Source organism: Macaca fascicularis, chromosome 1 (genome assembly GCF_037993035.2).
Source record: "Macaca fascicularis isolate 582-1 chromosome 1, T2T-MFA8v1.1".
NCBI lineage: Eukaryota > Metazoa > Chordata > Mammalia > Primates > Cercopithecidae > Macaca > Macaca fascicularis.
This window is the reverse complement of record NC_088375.1, coordinates 130,821,783-130,836,441: the sequence shown is the minus strand read 5'-3', so window position 1 is coordinate 130,836,441 and position 14,659 is coordinate 130,821,783. Positions and strand designations below refer to the sequence as shown.

At 33.8% G+C, this 14,659-nt stretch overlaps 1 protein-coding gene and 1 long non-coding RNA gene across 3 annotated transcripts; one reads left to right on the top strand and one right to left on the bottom strand.

Moving 5' to 3' along the window:
- Positions 1 to 2,082: 2,082 nt before the first annotated feature.
- On the bottom strand, positions 2,083 to 8,055 carry LOC141409288 (uncharacterized). The gene is made up of 2 exons (XR_012429032.1): positions 7,886 to 8,055; positions 2,083 to 7,363 (listed from the first exon to the last, which is right to left on the bottom strand). It is a non-coding gene; the product is annotated as an uncharacterized lncRNA (long non-coding RNA).
- Positions 5,088 to 13,299, top strand: LOC102123076 (pancreatic alpha-amylase). Of its 2 annotated transcripts, XM_005542560.4 has the most exons (10): positions 5,088 to 5,269; positions 5,616 to 5,762; positions 6,575 to 6,772; positions 7,222 to 7,452; positions 8,189 to 8,322; positions 9,108 to 9,230; positions 9,326 to 9,425; positions 11,400 to 11,518; positions 11,629 to 11,754; positions 13,078 to 13,299. In XM_005542560.4, exons 1-10 carry the CDS (start codon positions 5,102 to 5,104, stop codon positions 13,265 to 13,267), a joined length of 1,536 nt encoding a protein of 511 aa, XP_005542617.3. In that variant the 5' UTR covers positions 5,088 to 5,101; the 3' UTR covers positions 13,268 to 13,299. The 2 variants fall into 2 exon arrangements, 1 of the variants encoding a protein (XP_005542617.3); XR_012429021.1 differs by lacking the exon at positions 11,400 to 11,518.
- Positions 13,300 to 14,659: the final 1,360 nt, after the last annotated feature.

Sequence of the window (14,659 nt, the reverse complement as noted above, 5' to 3'; positions counted from 1 at the left end):
TTCTCAAGCTAACAGGAAACATCCTCCAAAGTAGAGCATACTTTAAGTCAAAAAATGTCTTAATACATTTAAGAAGATTGAAATTGTATCAAGTGTCTTTTTTGACCACAATAGTATACAACCACAAGTCAATAACAGGAGGAAAACTGGAAAATTCAAAAATAAGTGAACATAGCACAATTCTTAACAACTAGTGGTTTAAAGAGGAAATGAAAAGGAAAATAAAAATAATCTTGATACAAAAGTGAAAACACAATACACCAAAACTTGTGGGAAGCATTAAGACAGTGCTAAGAAGAAAATTTATAATGACAAACACGTACATTCAAAAAAAGAAAGACCTCAAATAAACAATGTATCATTAAACCTCAAGGAACCAGTGAAAAAGAAGAGTGAATCAAGCCCAAAGTTAATATAAGACAGAAAATAAGAAAGATCAAAGCAAAATAAACAGAGAGTAGAAAAATAATAGAAATTGAAAGATATTCTGTGTTCAATATTCTGTATTCAATGGGATAAATCAATATTGTCAAAATGCTATTATAGAAAACAGTCTACAGATTCAATGTAATCCTTATCAAAAGTTCAACGGCATTTTTCACAGAAGCAGAAATAAATCCTTAAAATTTGTATGAAATTACAAAAGACCTTAATTGCCTAAAGTGATCTTGAGCGAGAAGAGCAAAGCAGGAGTTACCACAGTTCTTACTTTCAAGTTATATTTCAAAACTACAGTAATTAAATATACATTTATATACACATATATATGCTATATATGTGTGTATATATACACATATATAAATAGATATATATAAATATATGATGCTGGCATGAAAACAGTCACATAGAAGAATGGAACAAAATATAAACCCTAGAAATAAACCTACACCACTACGGTCAAAGAATCTTCAATAACATGCCCAAACACCTAATGGAGACAGGATAAACAGCATTGCAAAAACTGGAGGCCCACATGCAAAAGAATGACATTGGACTGTTATGCTACGCACAGGAATAAACTGAAAATTGAAAAGGAATTTAAACATAGCATCTGAAACCAAAGAATCCCTAGGAGAAAACAGGGGAAATCATACATGGCATTGACCTTGGCATGATTTTTTTGGATATGAATCCCAATGTATAGGCAACAAACAAAAATAAACACATGAGACTACATCAAACTAAAAGGTTGCTGCACAGTAAAACAAAAATAAAATAAAAAGGTCACCCATGGAATGGTAGAAAATACTTGCAAACCATGTATCTGATAATGGGTTAATATTTAAAATATATGAGAAACTCATAATCAGAAAACAACCTGATTAAAACATGAGCAAGAGACCCGAATAGACTTGAGGTGGTTATATCCATTTAAAAGGTATCACTTAGAAATGGAAAGAGGTGAAGCACAGTGGCTCACACCTGTAATCCAGAACTTTTGGAAGCCAATGCAGGTGGATCAACATGAAGTTGAGAGTTTGAGACCAGCCTGACCACAACAGTGAGACCCTGTCTCTACTAAAAATACAAAAAAAATTGCTGGGCATGGCGGTGCGTGCCTGTGGTCCCAGCTACTTGGGAGGCTGAGGCAGGAGAACCATTTGAACCCAGAGGGGGAGATTGTAGTGAGCTGAAATTGCATCATTGCACTCTAACCTGGGTGATGGAGTAAGATTAAAAATATATATATATTTTACATAAGAAATTTTATTTTAATTTTGTGTAAATTATAAAATAGCACTTAATATGGTATTTATATGCAAGGATATTTGAATATCCAAAATTTAAGAAGATGTGAGCAATTTTATGAAACTTTTCAAAGCTTAAAAAAAGGTAACTACATAAAATACCATTATATGTTGTTTATGGAAACATTAGATGAAGTAATTCACAAAAACATGCATACAAATGATCATATAAATGCGGAAGAAATTGAATGTCTTGCTATCGAAGGAAAGGATGGAGGTGTAAGAGATTGATGTTGAGTGTGGGAAGCTCTGTATATATTGTATTTTTCTTTAAAAAAATATATATTTAAACTCACATTTCTTGTTTTTCAAATGTTCACTCCAATGAAAATTCTTTTATTTTTCCTGTTTTTTTCTGACCTCATATATGCAGTGTACTATTGTTCACAAATATTACTGATCCTCCCTGCAAATGAAATACTCCCATCCTGTTGAATTTGGGAATGTCCATGTGATTTGCTTTGGCTGTGAAATGTGAGCAAAAATAATGTTTTACTTTGGGGACTTCCTGATTGCTAAAGCATGTGTCAAAGTGAAGTTTTTGTGACATTACAAAGTGACTAAGAAGAGTGCCTTTGTTGATCCTAGTTGAATATGAGAAACTTGGTTATTGTAAGCTACTGAAAAATTTTAGTTGTTTTTTTTTTTATTATTATTACTGCAGAGTAACCTATTCTGTCCTGATGGATACAGCCACAAATTTCCTTAAGCTCTTTGATTTTCATATTTCCATTAGGATGTAGAAAGTCAAGAGAAGAATAAGTCATAGGATCAGAGAATGCTAACAGTGAAAGAGACTATTGGAATAAATTTTTTCAAAGGTTTCCAGAATTGGGGTTCTAAGTAATCAGTTATATTTCAAAAAAAGTATTAAAATATATTTCAATATAAAAGAATAATGACATTAAACTTTGAGAAAAAACAAAACAACCCTACCACTGCTGGGCATAATGGGTCATGCTTGTAATCCCAACAACTTGGGAGGCTGAGGAGGGAGGATCACTTAAGCTCAGGAGTTGGATGCTGCAGTGAACGATGATTGCATCTCTGCACTCCAGCCTTGGTAACATAGGGAGACCCCAACAACAACAACAAAAAAGCTGTCATTAATACATTGTTCCTCTGTCTCTCTTCCCATCCTCCTTACCACTTAGTCTTAAATCTAATCTTATTAAACAAGATCTAAGGATAAGACAAGAAAAAGGATAGTTGTATCTATACTGAACATGTATTGACTTGTTTTTGGCATTGTTTTCTTAACAACATAGTATAACAACGTTTGACATAGCATTTGCGTTGCATTAGTTATTATAAGTAATCTGAGATGATGTAAAGGTTATATGCAAATACTACATTTTATATAAAGGACTCAAGCAGTTATTGCTTTAAGTATCCATGGGGGGTCCTGGAACCAATTCCTCATGGATATGGAGGGACAAGGAACCACTGTAGTTTAAAAAAAATCACTATAAAAATTAAAATCTTTTGCACCACATATATGATGGTGATCCAGTTAAGTTTATTATGCCACATTTTTATCGGAAGTTTCCTATGTTAAAATATATTTAGATACACCAGTACATTGTGTTACAGTTGCCTGTAGTATTCACTACAATAACATGCTTTACCGGTTTGTAGCCTAGGAGGAATAGGCTATGCCATGCAGGTTTACGGAAGTCCATTCGATGACATTTGCACAGTGGCTTAATTACCTAAGGGCTTTCTCTTCAGAACATACTCTTGTCATTAAGCAATGCATGACTGTAGTTGGACAAAAAATAATAATGCAGGCATACCTTTGGCACTGTCCTAATTCTTACCAGCATTCATGATTGCTTAAATTTGCACTGGAAAGACTTCAAAAACAGTGATCTATTAGGACAATATATTTGCAATACATGACAAATGATAACAACGTAAGAACTCCAAACATTCAGTAAGATAAAAAATAACAATTAAAGCAAAACTAGATGGGAAAAGGAAGAAGCAAATTTCAGAACAAAACTCCAAAGGCCAAAAAAATGTGAAATGATGTTCAGCTTCATGAGTAATTGGGAAAAATCAAATCATTTTTAATCTACTAGGCAAAAATTAGACCTATGAAAATATTAATTTTTGGTATGAGTGTGGCAAAAGGATCTATAGTATATTGCAACTAGAGAGTAAAAATTGATACCTTTGTAAGTGCAATTTTGCATAATATGTAATATAAAAATATGCTTCAAGTTTCACATATGTTTATCTAGCCTGCAGAATTACCTACCCATGTGTAAACATGTGTACAGATATTCATTATAACATTTCTTATAACAACAAAATATTGGGAAGTAAATGTTCATATTAACAAGCGCATACTATATGATCTTGGTCCAATTAGAATATTCTGTTTTATTTCAATCCTTTAAAAGACTCAACTTCTGCTTGTATAGAGACAATTAAAAAAAGAAAGTGTTCTCCATATGTGCATTTGATCAGGTTAATTAAAAAATACACCTCATGCTGGCATCACCAAACTGGAATAAGCCTTCGAAAAGAAGTTGTCCTTGAAGCTTGTATCTGATATCAGCACTGGACTGTAGAAATGGTTGCTGATTTTGAGCTTGCATTCAAGTTAACTGTTCCCCTTGGTATCTGTACATATCTTGGATTTCAGTCTTTAGTACATGTGGCTTGGTCACTTCATGGCTAAAAACGTGCTTGTGGAAGACAAGTCTGTGGCTTGGTGAGTCTGCATGGCCAGCAGTCTCTGATGTGTGCAGGTTATTAATGTGTCAGGGCTGAGTGTTCTGGGATTTGTCTAGAGGCTGACAAGAACTCCTGAACCAGTTGTTTCTGTCTGTCAATCTGTCAGGGTTGGAAAGTCCAAGCCATAGGACCCAGTTTCCTTTCTTAGCTTATGTTGTCTGCCAGAACCCTGTGGGCTGTTACTTGCCTTGAGTTGGAAGCAGTTCAATTTATACCTGTAAATGTATTCCTCTTTTTAATTTATTTAAAGGTTTTTCATATGCAATTCTCAATCTTTAAAGAGATGAAAACATATTTTGGTTTTCTACTGTGATGTGAGAACATTAGGGCCCAGTAACACACCATTGTGTAAGGAAAAATAAAAGTGCTGATATAAGAAAAAACAAAACAAAACAAAACATTAATTCGAAAAGGTCATTTAGATTATTTCCGTGAGAGACATTTTATGGTTCTTCACTTGTTAAGATTATGATTGATAATCCTTTTCATATTATTAATAAACAGTTTGCTCTCAAGTATTTATTAATGTTAATATTTACTTTGTAAAATGTGCTTCTTACAAGAATATAAATAGTTTCTGGAAAGGACACTGACAACTTCACAGCAAAATGAAGTTCTTTCTGTTGCTTTTAACCATTGGGTTCTGCTGGGCTCAGTATTCCCCAAATACACAACAAGGACGGACATCTATCGTTCATCTGTTTGAATGGCGATGGGCTGATATTGCTCTTGAATGTGAGCGATATTTAGCTCCCAAGGGGTTTGGAGGGGTTCAGGTGGGTATTATTCATAATATAAATTGCAGAATTCACTGTGATTGTAGTAAAGAGTATTCTGATTTTATCTGTTGAGCTTGGGCAACATTTTACTTCACAGTTAAATATTCTAAGTAAAACAGTTTTCTGAGGGCAAAACAATGTAGTATTGTTGGCAACTTTATATTTTATTTCTGAGATAATCTTTCTTCAACGAGAATCCTCCAATGTACTGTTAATATTTTCAAAAGATAGCTGCATATACAAAGATTCAAGAATATTTTTATATTATTGATTAGTTTCTAGAACATCCAATGAAATACAGTAAGACACAATTTGGTGCTTATTAAGACTGTTACATTTGTAGGTCTCTCCACCAAATGAAAATGTTGCAATTTACAATCCTTCAAGACCTTGGTGGGAAAGATACCAACCAGTTAGCTATAAATTATGCACAAGATCTGGAAATGAAGATGAATTTAGAAACATGGTGACTAGATGTAACAATGTTGGGGTAAGTGAATTCTAGTTTCCTTTAAAATAACAGATAGGAAAATGATTTCTCTCTCTTCTTTCTTGCTCCTTTTAAGTAGACAGTTTTCCATATTTTTTTTAAAATTTTACTTCATACTTTAAAACTCAAAATTAACTGTTGCCTTATGTTCAACTTTTGTAAATATTTGTGTATGTGCTGTCTATCTACTAGAGAGATAAGTTAAAGATTAGAGCAGAATTTACTTCTAAAGCAAAACATCAAATTTTAACCCTTATAACTATCCATATATCCTGGAAAGATTTTTCTGGTTAGGAATTATAATTCCAGTTACAATATTTGCTATAATTTTTAGGTGACTTGTGTCTCCATCATTAATTCCTGGGTTTTTTGTGGTGAATACCTCGCTTCTCTATTTAATGAGCAGCATAATTTGAGACTAATATCTACCTTATTTGTCTTCAAACACTAAGTAGGGAGTACAGGCTTTCTCCTGGTGACCCACTGACATTTCCAAAACAGTCATCTTTCCAGTGTCATCTGTGTTTTGTCTCCCCGAAATGGGCTTTTTGTGTTTCCTCCTATTTATGGTAGTTTCTGGTTCTCTCAATTTATCATTACTCTAAATATTTGACCAAGTGTCTAGAATGAATGTAGGTGTTTAGTTCATGTTACTTTCCTTTCACAGTTGACTTTTGATCTTGTAGGAAAATAGTTATAAGATATAATGAAATATTATGGAGTTTTGTTAACATACTATAAACTTTAATCAATAATGCTTTAAGCGTCTACCTCTCTGTAAGTCACACTGAAGTAGAAACTTTGCTTTCTAGGTTCGTATTTATGTGGATGCTGTAATTAATCATATGTGTGGTAATGCCGTGAGTGCAGGAACAAGCAGTACTTGTGGAAGTTACTTCAACCCTGGAAGTAGGGACTTTCCAGCAGTCCCGTATTCTGGATGGGATTTTAACGATGGTAAATGTAAAACTTCAAGTGGAGATATTGAGAACTATAATGATGCTACTCAGGTAATTTTTTTTGAGAGTATGATCTGAATAAAGAGTGATATATGCCTTTTATTATAGACATGTAACTAATTGAACTTCAGTTTAAATACTAATTTAGATCTCTTAGGGACACAGGTTTACAAGTTTGACTACTTTAAGAAACTCAAATCCATATTTAAAAACTTTTAAATATTAATTTCAAGTTTTTAATCAATACGCATTTTCCCCCTTTTAAAAAGCTCCCAACAAATTCAAAAGCTCATAGCCTTTATTTCCTAAATTCTCTATTTTCTACTACAAAATATTTCAAAGATACATCTATAGTAGAATGTGAGCATCCCCAGTGCCCAATGCAAGGAAGTCCCTGTAGAACATCTATTGAGGAATTACTGAATACATGAATAAGCAAATGGATTCTCAGGTGAAAAGTGAGGTTTTATGAATCAGTCATAACATTTTTACCTCAACAGGTCAGAGATTGTCGTCTGACTGGTCTTCTTGATCTTGCGCTGGAGAAGGATTATGTGCGTTCCAAGATTGCCGAATATATGAACAAGCTCATTGACATGGGAGTTGCAGGGTTCAGACTTGATGCTTCCAAGCACATGTGGCCTGGAGACATAAAGGCAATTTTGGACAAACTGCATAATCTCAACAGTAACTGGTTTCCTCAAGGAAGTAAACCTTTCATTTTCCAGGAGGTACATTCAATACGTATATGCATATAAAATATCATCTTATTCATTAGAAAATTAATGGCAGATTCAATTAAAAATGCAATTTCTGTAGGATAAGGACTGAATCATTTATGTAAAACACTGTTCTTTAACCTCCTCTTCTTCAGATACAGCATATCTAATTCTTTATCACAACAGGTTTTATGGAGGTACACAGAATGTAGGATACTGATAATAGTTATGTCTTTATTTTCTTTGGAAAAAGAAACGAGTTTATATTTATTAAGATATGTCAATGAGATAGTAAATGTTGTATTAGTGTGAGCTCTTATTATCATTGATGTACAAGACTAAAAATTAGGTAAGTATTCTCACAGGACAGCAGGTAACTTTGACATTATGTGTCTTTCAATATTTTAGTGTATACTGTATCAAAAAAAGAATATAAGAATATTACCTGTTGAGATAATAAGAATAAGAAAACCATTTTGAGCATTTTACATAACAAATAGCACTGGGCGTGGTGGCTCATGCTGTGATTTCATGAATTACAGCACTTTGGGAGGCTGTGGCAGGAGGATTGCTTGAGGCTGGGAGTTTGGGTCATCCTGGACGATATAGCAAGACCTTGTCACCAAAAAACAAAACAAAACAATAACAAATAATAGCTTAAAGCTATTTGTTATATAATATTAACTTGTTGGTTAAAATGCTTTAAAGTCCTCATGCAAAATGTTATTTTTTCCTAAATTTCTACTAGGTAATTGACCTGGGTGGTGAGCCAATTAAAAGCAGTGAGTACTTTGGAAATGGCCGGGTGACAGAATTCAAGTATGGTGCAAAACTCGGCACAGTTATTCGCAAGTGGAATGGAGAGAAGATGTCTTACTTAAAGTAATTAAATACAACTTTTCCCCTGAATTATTTCATAGATCTATTAGTCATACTACCCCAGTGTGAGTTATGTTCTGGATCATTCTTATTCAGACAACTATCAAGGAGTCAATTTTTAATGATAAGTATTCTAGTGCCCTAAACTCGAATCAATCATCTTTTGTATTTAGAGTGTCTGTCACAAGACAGCATGCCTAGGAACCCTAAACATTCCCTAGGAATTTTCATCTAAGTACGAGATGAACAGGCTAGATTTGACTGATGTTTGCATATAATCTTTAAAGCCAGGTTATTATTAAAATGATTCTATCATTTACAAAGTATGCACAATGTGTCCATACTGTAGAATTTACATATATTAATTTAAAATATTAAAATATATATATGGTAACAATACAGTATTGAAGCCTTATTTTAATCTAGTTTGACATTCTGTATAATGTGATATGGACATAGATCCTTCTGGAGTGCCTCTAAATTATAATGTGCTGAAACCTCTAAAAGAACCTTTTTAAATATCAGAAATCTTAGTAATATGAACATAAGTATTCCAAACATGTATATACAAATATGGTCTATATATGTAGACCACACACATGAGTGTGTATGGAGTGTGTGTATATATATATGTGTGTGTGTAAATATATATCTTGCAGACTAACCATTTAATTAGAGAGAGAATTAATCTTCAGATGCCATGCCCTACAGAAAGAGATGCACAGTTAAGTTACTCTAAAACGATTGTGAAATGATACATCAAAGTATATCTTATTTTTCAAAAATAGGAACTGGGGAGAAGGTTGGGGTTTCATGCCTTCTGACAGAGCACTTGTCTTTGTGGATAACCATGACAATCAACGAGGACATGGGGCTGGAGGAGCCTCTATTCTTACCTTCTGGGACGCCAGGTAGAAAACAAAGTTCTCTATTTTTTTTAACACATCTTTTAATGATGGTAAGAATATTCTGATATTCTATGATCATATAATTATGTAACTTTCAGGCTGTATAAAATGGCAGTTGGATTTATGCTTGCTCATCCTTATGGATTTACACGAGTAATGTCAAGCTACCGTTGGCCAAGAAATTTTCAAAATGGAAAAGTAAGTTTTGGAGTTGTTCAAAATATCCCTTTCTCCAGAAAAAAGAGGCAATCTTGTTCTAACTTAATATGACAACTATTAATTATGTATTTATTCAACAAATATTTAATTATGTGTAAACCTGATACAGGGCTCTGATTTTAGGCAGGTTATATTAAAGGAGTAAAATTTATATTCCTCATTGAAAAAGAGTATGCAAGCTGTTTCAGAGATATGACAAACATCCCCCTAGCCAACAGGAAAAAGGAAAAAAAAACACTTAAAAATAAGAGCTAGACACAGGGAGTGAACAACATATTTCTAATAAGTATCTACCTCAGCGTTGATAGCAAGATTATATATGCCAACACTTGTAGAGAACTTAAAACATCATCTGCCCGTAGTGAGAACAACGTGTTTGTTAAGTATTTTTAAAAAGTTATATGGAATACAAGGAAATGAGTCAGTTGAGCTAAGTTAAACAGGCAAAGTGTCCTATAAGAGGATGGAAATTATATGTACTAAAGAATAGAAATTTATAGAGTATTCCAAGAAAGGTAAGAATGAGAAAAACTTTGGGGAGTGTGGTGAAGACATTAATCTGACGAGTAGTTTCAAAAAGGAACAGAGAAATAAGAGTGTAAAGATATTTGAAAAGCTAGTAGAAGGTTTTCTTTTAAACAAAGGGTTCAGAAACAGCATCAGAGAGTTCATGTCTAAAGCAGAAATTCCTCCTTCCTATGAGTCACACTGATATCTAGCTAGCTTCTTTTAGATTCCTTTCAGTTTGAGAAGTCGGCTACTTTGTACGGCAGCTGATTCTATTGTTAAACAGCTTTAATATTTAGAAGGTGTACTTTTATATCGAGCCAACTTCTTATAATTTCTACTAATTGGTCTTATTTCTGACGTTAGGAGTCAGAGAGTATTTTTATTTTTCCTATTACTATAACGTTTCCACTTTGCCAGGACTGCTGCATGCTAAAAACTCTAAGTATTGTTCACTTTTCACCATATGACATGATTCTAAGGTCAACACTGAAAACCTTCCTAGGGTTACTCTGTTTTTTTTTTTTTTTAATTAATATTTTTTAAAGTGTCAATCAGAAAAACATAATATTAAAAATGTGGTCAATTAATAAAAAATGTTCAGATGTATTGTTTTGTACATTTATCTGAAAAGAAGCATGAAGGACTCTAAGATTTATTTAGCACATGTCACGTTCAAGGCATTTTCAGATATACTACTTAATTTTTAGAGCAAAGATAAACAATATTCCCATTTTACAAATGACAAAACTGAGACACAGTGAATTATATATATTGATTAAGTTTTCTTAGCTACTAGTAATAGAGCCCGTGTTTGAATCTTGGTGTTTCTGTTACTAATGCCCTGCCCACTACAATGACATTACATGGCTTACAGTGATGTTAAGAAGCCCTTGCAGGCCAGGTGCAGTGGCTCACAGCTGTAATCCCAGCACTTTGCGAGGCCAGGCGAGAAGATCACCTGACCTGAGGAGTTCAAGACAAATCTGGTCAAGCTAGCAAGACCTCGTTTAAAAAAAAAAGAAAAAAAAAATTAGACTGTTGGTGCACAACCAACAAGACTGTGTGCACCAACAGTCTTATCTACTTGGGAGGTGAGATGGGAGGATCGCTTGAGCCTGGGAGATCAAGGCTGCAGTGAGCTATGACCATGCCGCTGTACTCCAGCCTGGGTGACAGAGCAAAGAAGCCTTTGCGGGTCCTTGGAATGAAAAGGATAGGATAAAAATTTGTTACCTTAGTTTGAAATATGATAAAAGAGAATCAGAGAATAGAGAAATGATGAAGACCCAGTAAAGGGCTATAAAAATTACTGAAGGCATTGGATTCTGGATCAAGTCACTGACTACAGAGACACAAATAACAGGATAGGTTGGATTTGTTGTAAAGGAGAAGGAAAAGGTAAATACATGTATGTTAAAATTTGGCTTTTCCCCCCCAATTAAGGATGTTAATGACTGGGTTGGGCCACCAAATAATAATGGAGTAACTAAAGAAGTTACTATTAATCCAGACACTACTTGTGGCAATGACTGGGTCTGTGAACATCGATGGCGCCAAATAAGGTGAGAATATTTATTTTGACATGTCCTCTAATAGGAAACTTTCTTTAGCATTTTATTTAAAACAGCTGAAGTTTAAGAATATCAACTTTTTTATGTTACTGTGTTTGTAGGAACATGGTTGCTTTCCGCAATGTAGTGGATGGTGAGCCTTTTACAAACTGGTATGATAATGGGAGCAACCAAGTGGCTTTTGGAAGAGGAAACAAAGGATTCATTGTTTTCAACAATGATGACTGGTAAGTAAATATCAATTAGAAATAATATTTTGTATCAGTATGTTCTTGATTCATTCTTTTTTTTTCTGTTCATTTACTTTTATCATATTTGAAAAATCATTTAGTCAGTGGAGCAAGAAGACAATAGAGATCAAAAATGGGCAGAAGTTAAAGGATGATGGTTCTTACTCCTTCATTCTCCTCTTTTCATAAGGGCTTTCTGTTGTAAGCAGAGTCCTTTCTGTGTACCCTTGCAGTATCTTATACATACATAGAATTAACATGCATATGCTCACCTACACATGCCACAAAATACACAAAGCAATTAATGTAAGGATTGTGAAATCATTAAAAGAACGTGTTTTGTAGTCCTGCTCTTTTAGTCATGGGAAAATGCTGCCTCAGTACTAAAGTGTCTTTATTTCTAACTCTTTTCCTCAATGATTGCTCTACCTAGTGTTTTGGTATACTTTCTTCACTTCTCTTTCTCCTTGTGACAAACAACATTTTTAAAGTGTATGTATAAATAATATGTATCTTGTGGTTAATGACTTGCTTCAGGAGATTTGAGTTTTAGTTCTGAAACTTCTCATTATTGGCCTTTCATCTGTGATTTTTATATCCTTTGCCTGTGGTATAAATGATTCCCTAACATATAGCTCAGAAGACTTCCTTGCAAACAGTTGAATTGTCCCTGTCCAAGGCCAACTGATACTCATACTTAGCTCATTCTAGTATAAATTATATTTCACTGATGAAAAATAAATACATAAATATATAAGTCAAGTCGATCTCTTTCCTGCCAAAAAAGCCCATGTCTAGTTCTTTAATTTCTTTCTTTTGTGGATGAAAATATCAAAAAAATTTTTGTGAAAAAGCTTTATATTTCAAAAAATCACTTCTTCATAGAAATGCCAGATTGTTTGCATGTACACCCCAAATTCTTTTTATCCTCATGGGGAAAAAAGGAGGTTAAAAAAATAATACCCTTGAAATTATTAAATGTAGTTGGTATTAAGTTCAGTTGAGAACAAATTTGATTTTACTAAGGTGGCACTTTTATCAAAGTGTGACCGTTCCTGCCAATCTTCACTGATATTCTTCAACTTTGATTTTTTCGTAATGTTTGCACCACATGGCCACGAACTTGCTCTGTTTGCTGTAAGGTGACTTTTGGTCCTGAGAAAGCTATTTACAACTACTAGAGAGGCATATGGATTTTCTTCTTAGTGAGACCTTGACTGCTTAGGATTCTACAACATAAAGTTATATTGTTTATTAATGGTTAGTCAGTATTCCTGTTTTTCAATGTATTGAAGTTTAATCTTAAATTTTATTTTCCAGGTCATTTTCTTTAACTTTGCAAACTGGTCTTCCTGCTGGCACATACTGTGATGTCATTTCTGGAGATAAAATTGATGGCAATTGCACAGGCATTAAAATCTACGTTTCTAATGATGGCAAAGCTCAATTTTCTATTAGTAACTCTGCTGAAGATCCATTTATTGCAATTCATGTTGAATCTAAATTATAAAATTTAAAATTAAATGCATATCCTCAAAACAATAGCCAAGTGTGTTTCTTTTCTTACATATACAGCAATATTTATATTTCATTAATTTTTAGTCAAAACTCTAATTAGTAGTCAACTTGAAAAATTCAGAAAAAGATCAACAGTATGAAAATCCCACTTAATTATTAAATAATTATAAGATAATTAAAGTCAGCACATTGTTATGCTTTAGAGGACTCACTTTAACCTATTTAACGTATGAACTCAGAAAAGCATCTTAACCAATATGTTTGTTGTCATTAGCATCACTTATCCAGCTGTGTACGTTTAATTTCTGTCATTCTGTAATTCTTCCAAAGAGTGCTTTTATCAGTTAGTTAGGAATTGCTGGTTTAATGTTGATTCCCATGCAAAGTTAGCCCGGTTGTATGGTTTTTATAATATGCAAGTACTTTTCATGTTAATAACATTAAACAACAGAAGAAACCTAAATTATACAATCTACAGTTCTTAATTCTATTGAGCTCGCTGGAATTTTCTCCTACTTTATATTCTTTCTTCTTTTTCATTTTTTTTCTCACTGCTTAGACTTGGTGTTTATGACTTTTTGTTCTTTTTCTTATTCTACAATATGGATATTTACTTAGGGTTTTCACGACACCTTGTAGTCTGAGTTTTCTTCCCAATTCTCTACCTATTCATTCTTCTTCATCTTGACTTTAAATATGGAATTCATTAGGGCTCTCATCTAGGTTTCCTTATAACTCTCAGCTGTTTTGTTTACACTTAAATGAGAGCATAGAGGCCACAACTCAGAAACTGTCTATTCTTTTCACCTATAAAGTGTTCCTGCCACAAAGCAGATTCACTATGCGTTGGTACCACTTTGGCTCACTGTATCTTGGGCTGCAGTTTCTACTACTTGAATGAGTCCAGTGATTTAGAACATACAAGAATAAAGTTGCATGAAGCAGGTTTATTGCTTACAGATAGGCATCAAGGGACACAGAAGCCTGGGGCTCATGAGGAGCCAGCCTCCCAAGATTCAAACAGTTTGCCCAGGGTGATAAAGTCTCATTTGCACATGCCCTATTTGTACCACAGCTGAGGAACCCTTGAAAGAGGCCTGCCCTGTATTTTATAACCCAGGCATCACATGATCACTGGGCTAAAGCACTCAAGGAAAAGCTGTTCTAAGAGACACAGTAAGAGAGTCTGAGCCTTATCTCAGGATGTTGCATTCCCAGCTCATTCTACAGCTATTCTTGAGAAGCACAAGTGAGAGAAGGGGAAAAACTGGGTTGGTCCAAGGCCACTTGGAGAGCTGTCCTGCATTTTCTCCTAGCATTTTCCTCTTTTTCTCCTTTTATAATGAAGAAAGTACACCTCATTCTAAGAAAGGCCATTTTCTCT